Source organism: Hipposideros armiger, unplaced genomic scaffold (assembly GCF_001890085.2).
Source record: "Hipposideros armiger isolate ML-2016 unplaced genomic scaffold, ASM189008v1 scaffold_296, whole genome shotgun sequence".
In the NCBI taxonomy this organism is placed as follows: domain Eukaryota; kingdom Metazoa; phylum Chordata; class Mammalia; order Chiroptera; family Hipposideridae; genus Hipposideros; species Hipposideros armiger.
Genome location: NW_017731646.1, coordinates 1,422,025 through 1,431,112, shown reverse-complemented (window position 1 = coordinate 1,431,112; position 9,088 = coordinate 1,422,025). Strand labels below are relative to the sequence as shown.

General features: G+C 37.9%; 1 protein-coding gene across 2 annotated transcripts; it reads right to left on the bottom strand.

The window, feature by feature from the left end:
- Positions 1 to 426: 426 nt before the first annotated feature.
- Positions 427 to 7,495, bottom strand: SRP19 (signal recognition particle 19). Of its 2 annotated transcripts, XM_019659150.1 has the most exons (6): positions 7,369 to 7,495; positions 6,647 to 6,722; positions 4,048 to 4,119; positions 3,832 to 3,943; positions 3,685 to 3,718; positions 1,879 to 1,966 (listed from the first exon to the last, which is right to left on the bottom strand). In XM_019659150.1, the coding sequence occupies exons 1-5, from the start codon at positions 7,407 to 7,409 to the stop codon at positions 3,714 to 3,716; spliced, it is 306 nt and encodes a 101-aa protein (XP_019514695.1). In that variant the 5' UTR covers positions 7,410 to 7,495; the 3' UTR covers positions 1,879 to 1,966; positions 3,685 to 3,713. The 2 variants fall into 2 exon arrangements, with proteins under 2 accessions (XP_019514694.1, XP_019514695.1); XM_019659149.1 differs by lacking the exon at positions 3,685 to 3,718 and having other exon boundaries at positions 427 to 1,966; positions 7,369 to 7,493.
- Between the last annotated feature and the right edge of the window lie 1,593 nt (positions 7,496 to 9,088).

Here is a 9,088-nt window from a genome sequence, read left to right as displayed (position 1 = left end):
GATGCAGTCCTATAACTATAGCCATGCGATGCTTAACAACGAGGTATGTTCTGAAAAATGCTTCATTAGGCAATTTTGTCATTGTGCGAACATCACAGAATAAACTACACAAAATGAGATGGTGTCGCCTACTACACATCTAGGCTGTATAGTATAGTCTTTTGCTCCTAAACTACAATCCTATATAGCATATTATTGTACTGAGTACTGCAGGTAATTTCAACACAACATTATCTGTTTATCTAAACATAGAAAAGGCACAGTAAAAATGCTGTATGAGAAATTTAAAAATGGCACACATGCCTAGGACACTTACCATGCATGGAGCTTATGGGACTGGAAGCTGCTCTGCTGAGTGAGTGAGTGAGTGGTGAGTGAACGTGAAGGCCTAGGACCTTACTGGAGACTTTAATCAATACTGTACACTTAGACTATACTAAATTTTTATTTTCTTGTATCTTTTTTTTAAGACGCAAAATCAAAGCACATAGGCTTCTGCCCTCCCCTCAAGCCCCACATTACACTGAAATTTTAAAACACAAGAATAAATCAAGTACAAGAGAAGATGATGTAATGAAGAGATGCAGTAAACACAAGATGTATGAAGCTGTTGCTGGTGTAACAAGGCATACTGTTTAACGGCAAACTTTTTTTTATAAGTAGAAATACACTCTGAACGAATTACAAAAGCATAGTAAATACATAAACCAGTAACAGTCATTTATTGTCACTATCAAGAACTGTACATGGTACATAATTGCATGTGCTGTACTTGTACACAACTGGCAGCGCACGTTTGTTACACCAGCATCACCCCACACGAGTAATGCACTATTGTACTCCAAATTTTCAACAGCTAAGCCGTCAGTAGGCGACAGGAATGTTTTAGCTCCATTATAGTCTTATGGGACCACCGTTGTGTATGTGGCCCATCACTGACCTCAACATTGGGGCGCAGTAATAGCCCTTCCAGAAGCATATGGAGTCAGAGAAGGCAGTTCCCTAGGAGGTACGCAGTAGACAAAAACACGCGGCTGGATAGGGATTCGCTTACATTTTTCAAGAACCACCACCTTCAGAAACAGTGCTTTGGAATAAAGTCAGGATCACCAACTCAATTTAGTTTCTTGAAAAAAATTGCATCTCAAGGTGCTAAAGCATAGGTAATTTTAGAACTCCAGTTAAAATAATGTTCTTAAGCCTACACAAAATAAGCAAATTTAAAACTAAACTCCAGGACTTTTCATATGTCAATAAACTAGTAATTGAACAATTTAATAACAGTAACTGATTAAAAGAATATGCTCTACAGATGAGCTGTTCATAGACCTCCAAGAGGACTGAACCACTTTTTACAGTTTTAGGCTCACACTAAACTTCCACTACCCATTTTATTCTCTTTATTTCCTCTACTCACACTGATCAGTTCACAAGCAAAAGCTACAAAAGTCAGTTTTGAATTTTATCTCATTAACTTAAAATATGAATAAAATGTGTTTCACATCTTATTAAACTCATTTATCTGAAAACATGTTTACAAAGAGGACAGATATAAGATTTCAAGTATGGTAGTTGTTCATTTAAAAATATGCTTTTCTTCCACAAAAACTGCACTGAACGGCAAAAAAAATTATTTTATACTGCATAAATGCTAGATGCAAACTTCTGATATAAATGTCACTGTCAACTCTGATGCTGAAGCTGGGAGGCACAAATGTTCACAGTTCAGTTAAATGATACAAACAAAAATCTTCTGTTTCTCTCAGATACAAATCAGAAATCTCCATTCATGTCTCTTACAGTAGTATCACATCCTTGACTCGCATACCAGGTCACTTCTTCTTCTTTCCTTTCCCTTTTTTACTTCCCTCTCCTTGCTGAAGACTTTGGTCACCACCTCCTGTTTTTTGTGTCCTTGTTTTTAACTTAGGGATCATTTCTGCCACATACAACATCACCGACTTACCTAGGAACCAGAAGTAAGGCTTAGTGTATAATCTGAGATAAGACATAGGTCATTTACTTGAATACCATAAAGCTCAAGAAATTATCACATCAAAAAAAATGAGAAGGATTTAAAAAGAAAAAAATAAATAATTGTGAAGACAATGACTCATTCAAGTGGGGGGGGGGCCTTTGGTGGAGAAAAGTACTGAGAACAATGCCGAAATATTTAAATAAACACAATCAATTTAAAATACTGAGTGTGAAACAAAAATTTTGGTCTTGATCCTCGTCATTGATTTGAAGATCAAAGGAGAATGTATCTAAATATAAGAAGTTGGAAACAGTCAGCATACCATTGTAACTTAAACTATGGAAACTCAGTCTTATAACCAAAATCCAATGTCATTAAGCTACAAAAAATGTTATATGTTCAGGTGACTTATGAGTTCATGTACGCCTGCTCTACGCACCAACCTCCTCCTCCAGCTCCAGTAGCTGCTTTCCTTACCCCAACACACCAAGCCCCTCAGCTTTTCTTTTTACTTTGTAACTATTTGGTTACTGGAAACAGGATATAACAGTATCTTTCCAAATATAATTTTTAAACGAAGTTTGTTGTTGCTTTGTCTTTCTACTTTTAAGAGGTAGTCTAGAAAGATGTCAAAAAGGAGAAAAAGACATACTAGAATATACACATCTGTCATTCCTGAGTCAGAATCTTAAATTTCTAGAAATAGCTACCAAGTTTTGTCAAATATCTGACAAATTTTTTCATATAGAAACTAGCCTATATTAATTCAACTGAAAACAAGGTGTCAGTTTTGTGTTATGTCAAAAAAAAAAGCTCCATTAAAAAAAAATATTTTTTAAAACGAAAAAAATTCTGAAAAGAGTAACATGTAAATAAATACTCATCTTTTCAATACCTAGATTCAATATTTTAGAGCTCTGATGTCCAGGTTTGGTTAGTTATTGTTGTTTTTTAAGAAATAAAACACTAGGGATAATGCTACAGTGTTCTTTGACCATAACCCGGCCCCACTCCCCACTCCTTGCTTGCCATTAGGTTAACTACTATCTTAAGACTGTGTTTTCTTATTTTATATTTAAACTTAAGTGGTATCACACTGTGCATATCTCTTGTTTTTCACTAAATATGGCTTTTTAGATGTACTAGTGATAGAAATTATAAGATGTGAGGATGTCTAGGATCTGAAACTTCTAACAGCAAAGAGAAGAGTGGGATAGTGATTACCAGTGGATTGGTTGATTTCAGCAAATACATACACGAAAGCGAGAAAATGGAACAACACGTGCGGCCTATAACATGGCAATCACACCCCTGGGATACATGTCAGGTACATTCTCACTTAGGTCTGTAGGGGATGTGCATGGATGGTCTTTGCACATGTACACAGTGGTCATTATGGAAGGGAGGAGCTGGAAGAAATTTAGGGGGATGGATAATTAAAGAGGAGTAAATGTATTCTATGACACACTGGGCAGCAGGAAGTAGGAAACTGAAAAACAAAATAAGTGAGAACTTAGAAAAGTGGCAACAGAGAGAAAGCAGTTAACATCTGACAATTTAATAATTTTATATACTTAACCTGGGAGCAATGATAGACTTCCAGAGGTCTATAAAATGTTCACACAATAATTTTTTTGAAGAAACCATTAGTAGGTTTCATTACACTCTCAGAAGTCCTTAACTTAGAAGTTGGAACCACTGTTTACCTCTCCATCAGCAGCAGTCCTTTCTCAAATTAATCTGTGGAACACAAATTATGGTTTTTAACTTTCAAAAGAGCAGAACCTTTTCTGCAGTGTAGAGGAATAACCTATCCCCAAACTTCATTCATTTATTCATTAAAAAAAGCTTACGTGATGGGAACTGGACAAGACAGAGGCTGCCATCTTCCTCTTTGAGCTGGACCCGAACTCTGCCCCTGTACTGAACATCACGATTCCATTCTCTGGAGTACATTTTATTTTTCTATCATTAAATAAATAAATAAATAAATAAATACAGCCTTTAAGAAAGTTATTACATCAATGAGATGAATATGGAAAATAGTAAAGAAAAAAACCACATCATACCTCAAGAAATACATTAAGTCCAACTGCTGAGCACACATCTTGAATCTCGGTAGCTGTAGGATTTTCAACAGCCTGAAGAGTTAAAAACAAAAACACTTAACAGCTCATGCAGCATTATTTACAACAGCCAAAATAACGGAAGCACCCTAAGTGCTCACCAATAGAAAACTGGATTAAAAAAGATGTGGCACATATGTACAATGGAGTATTACTTGGCCATAAAAACCAATGAAATTTTTTTTTTTTTTACCAATTTGGGGCAACATGGATGGACCTGCAGTGTATTACGCTAAGTGAAATAAGTCAGACAGATAGAGACAAACACCATGTGATTCCACTTATATGTGGAATCTTAAGAACAAAACAAATAAACAAAACAGAAACAGACTCATAGATACAGAGAACAAATTGATGGTTGCCAGATGGGAGAAGGGTTGGGGGACTGGGTGAAAAAGGGGAAGGGATTAAGAAGTACAAATTGGTGCTTACAAAATAGTCATGGGGATATAAAGTACAGCATAGGAAACATAGTCAACAATATTGTAATAACTACGTATGGTGCCAGATGGGTGCTAGACTTAACAGCGGGGTCACTTTGTAAATGATATAAATTTCTAACTATTATGCTGTACATCTGAAACTAATATAAAACAATAGTGAACGGCAATTGTAACTGAAAAATAAAAATTAAAAAAAAACACACTAAATAACTTAGTTTTAAGTGGATACCGCAATATTGTTGTGTAAATCATTTCAAATACTATGATCAAAACACATACGAAACCCTAGGTTTCCTTTTCTACTAGGTAGAGTTGTTTCCATTGTAATTAAAAAAAAAAAATGCCAGGAATACGGTAACTTGATTCATACTTGTGTGTCCATCTCTACATTCCAACAGAACATAAACTTCACAAGGTCAAGGCTATTTTGTTCACCAGTATATTCCCCAGCACCTGACATGAACATAGTAGGTACTCAATGAATATTGGTTAAACAACTATTACAGATACAATCACTTTAGAAAATTGTTTGGCAGTATCTACTAAAGCTAAATATATGCACTATTATGGCCCCACAATTCCACTTCTAGGTATGTATTCAAGAAAAGTGAAAAACTATGTTCACTAAAAGACAAACTAAAGAATGTTCACAGCAACACTATTTATAATAGCCCCAAATCAGAAACCCAATTATCCACTGTAGAATGGACTGTGGTATATCATACAATGCAATACTACAGAGCAGTGGTTTTCAGCAAGGCCATTCTGGCCCCCAACTGACATTTGACAATGCTTTGGAGACATTTCTGATTGTCACTAGTAGGTGGGGGAGGGCTCTGGCATCTAGTGGGTTGAGGCCAAGGATGCTGTTAAACAACCTAAAATACACAAGGCAGCCTCACAATAAAAAATTATCTGGCTCAAAATGTCAACAGTGCTGCTGTTGAAAAACCTTGCTACAGAGCAACGAGAATTAAAGTATACTCAAAAGTGTGGATAAATCTCATAAGCTTAAAGTTTGGTGAAAAAAGACAGACACAAAAGCATATAACGTATAATGTCATTTAAATAAAATTCAGAAACAAGCAAAAGTAATCTATGGTGTTGTGAGTCAGGACAGTGAGTATACGTGGAGAGGAGAGTGACTGGGAGGGGACATGAAGGAAACTTCCTGGGTGCTGGTAATGTTTTCTATTTTTAAATTAGGGTTTCTATTTTAAATTTGGTACATTGGTTACCCAAGTGTACTCACTTTGTGAAAATTAACCAAAAAATACACAAGATTTATGTATGTTTGTATATGTATGCTATACATCAATAAAGTTAAAAACAACTTAACTATTCTCCAAATTATGTGAGAGCTTGCTACCACAGGCCTGTTAGAGTGGCTTGATGTCAGGCATTATTCTGAACTACTGCTTTGGCATCTTTCTATTTTACCCTGAGGCGGCAAAACAGACTTTCCTTTACACTTTTAAGCAGCAAAGTAGGAGACATTAAATAACATAAAAAGTATTCATTGCTTCAGAACAAGTTACCTTAAATCTGTCATTAGATGACAAAATGTAAGTGATTTGTAAAAAACAGAATATGACACCGATTTTGAAAATCAAAAGCCTCTACAAAGACCCTTCACTTAGCATTAGGCACTTACCTAATGCCAAGTAACTTTTAAAGTAACTTTACCCATCTCAAAAAAGAAAAAAAATAATTGAAACAAAACTAAAAGTCAGCACCTCTGAATTTTCTGCAAGTCTTCTTTGAAAACTCAACTACATTACGGACATTGTACAGTGGCATAATTTTGGTTTCCTTAATCAAGGAGTGACTGTCATAACCCTGGTTTAAATAAACACAGTGCAAACTCTACAACCTTCCCGTTCCCTTTTCAAACACAAGCTCATGAAGAATCACTTTGCAAATTCCTTCAGCTATGAATCAGTGCCTTCCTGGTTTCGCCATTATTAGGAAAAGCACCCCAATTCTTGGCTACTGTTTTCCACAACCTCTACTCCCCCAAATGCAGTAAAGAAGCCTCTGTGGCCTTAATAATAAACCGTCTCCCAATCCCTCAAGAACCAAGGTGCCAATCTGCTTACCTTATTTATGGGGATTCGCCTGCCCTCCGCGATGGTCTTCTTGTTATTTAAATAAGCAGGGTATATACAAATAAACCTGTCACAGAAAAAGCACAGCAAGTGTCTCTAGAGCAGTATTTCCAAAACTCCATTCATTCATTCATTGTTATCACAACTGCCGGTACACCTATACTATTATTTGCATAATGTTTTTTTCTTTAAATTGTCTCCCTTTTATTTAACTTACTTAAAAAAGAAACTTTAAATCACTACCTTTGACGGAAAAAAACAAGTTGCTAGAGATTTTTTTTTTTTTTTAAGAAACGATGTCGTAACTGTTCAGTTAGATAACAACTGCCTATCAAAGGTTCTTGAGTGGACCCCGCTCTCTTAAGGCCTCCGGTGTCAAAAGTACTGAAAACTCTAAAAAATCCAAACGAGCCTTTCTGAACGTCCCAATGAACAGAACAGAGTTCTCACTCTGTGACTGTTATTTAATGCCATGTCCACGTAGCATCCAAAATCCTCCGTCTCACATACAGGTAAACACTGAGCTACCTAAAGTCGGGATCCCAGGGACCCTGCGAGGAGCCAGGCGCTGCCGGCCTTCGGGACAGACGACCGCTCGGAGAGGCGCAGAGCCTGCCGCCCGGCCGCGCTTCACCGGCGAGCCGTTCGCGGGAGCGGGGGCAGCGCAGCAACGCGCGGGCTCGGAGCAAGCCCCTTCCTTTCTCGGGACCCACCTGTCCTGGTCGGCGGGGGACCGCGCCGCGGCGCAAGCCATCTCCACCTGTGCCCACACGGGCAGGGGACCCGCACCAGCCGAGAGACACACCAGCCGGAACTCGGGGTCGAGATTTCCCAGCTACCCCGTCTTCCGGCGGAAGTCCTGCCTACCGGGACGCCTACACGCCCGTGGTGGTTCGCTGTCCGTTTGTTCCGGCACCTGTCGCTCGTCGCTAGGGCCCTTAATCTCCTACGTGGCATTTGGCTCTCTCCTCTCGCGATAGGATCCACGAACGGTCCTGATTCCTTTTCTTCTCATATGTCCCCAAAATGAGACACTGGGGGTGCATGCGCCGTCGCTAAAATGGGGTTAAATCTTCATGCCGCGCCACGTCCAGGATGGTGCTATCTACCCTGGGTAGTTCTGAGCAGGCTGTCGGCGCAGGCAAGAAAATGTGCTTTGTGTTTTATCTTTATCCGCTCCTGGGCCCTGCAGCTTGCTTTCAACTTGGCAAAATGGATTTTTATAATTGTGGAACTAGCAAAAGTCTGGCACTGTGTTTCAGTGAGCCGTATAAAATGTTAGAAATTAGACTATATACCTTTTTAAGCTGAAGATCATCCTCTACACTAAAATTCACTGTATTTTTGCATACCTGGGGTTACTTGCAAAGCCCTGTTTCAGCTCTTCCGTCCTTCAACTAAACACACACCTTTATTCCTATTTTAGTAGCTGCTGTTTATTCCACACCTACAAAGGTACTTTTATAAAAAACAAAACAACAAAAAACGGACAAAGTAAGGTAAGTATTCTCTTTTACAGATGACAGAAACAAACAACAAGCCCTCCAAAAGCTTAGTCTCTGATGTTAGGCAATTTCCATTGACGCTAATGATGGCTGAGCATAGATGCCCAGCTAGTCTGATTGGAAGCCCCTGACTTTTCTCCGTGTCTTCATTTCCTGCCTCCCAGTCCTCTTTGTAATTTATTATTACCGGATTAGTTTGGTGCTGGTGCAAATAAATAAGTCTTACGTCTTTCTAAATTGCATGTGATTCCTTCAAAAAGAGCTTCATGCAATCACCAAACCAAACAAAACATTCAGAGATGAAGTGAATCCAATCTTCAAAATACTTAGTTTATCTGCTTTAGGATTTTGCTTTCATACTTTAGTTGCATCACGAAAATTCAAATACTTCTTTTCAGAAAATTAACATTTTATATACACACATGGAAAAAATGTGAAATGAAGGTAGTCTGAGGCTTTAATATGGGTAGTACTACTTACCATGGAGTTGTTTTCTTAGAGCCATGTAAGTAAGAGAGACAAAAAGACCAATATTAAAATTGTTACACTTCCTAATATTTTTAGTGCTATTCTATGGTAGATCCATAGCTCTTATTTAACGCTACACTGTTGTTGAAATATTGTACAAGTACAAAGAAAAAGGGGAGTTGAATGGGGAGACAGCAATATTGCTACCATACTGATGATTAAAGAAATAGTAACCAAATATAAAGTTTTTAAATGCTTATGGAAAAGCAGATTGAATTAAAGGAAGATGAAGTTGGATATGGGAAATTTTGGAGATGATGAAAGGGCTTCAGAGATCGATGGCACTTGGTTTCAAATCTAATTTTTACCAAACGTTCTTTTCCTCACGCCACTAAATTCAACCTATCAAACTTCGTTGTGGCTATTGTGTAGGGATAGGGTTCACAAGGGTGGAAGAGAG

Coding starts and splice junctions, on each gene's coding strand:
- SRP19 (XM_019659149.1), bottom strand. CDS start 7,409: ATGGCTTGCGCCGCGGCGCGGTCCCCCGCCGACCAGGACAG. Junction 6,723..7,368: donor TCCCCCGCCGACCAGGACAG/GTGGGTCCCGAG, acceptor TTTCTGTGACAG/GTTTATTTGTATATACCCTG. Junction 4,120..6,646: donor GGCGAATCCCCATAAATAAG/GTAAGCAGATTG, acceptor TTAACTCTTCAG/GCTGTTGAAAATCCTACAGC.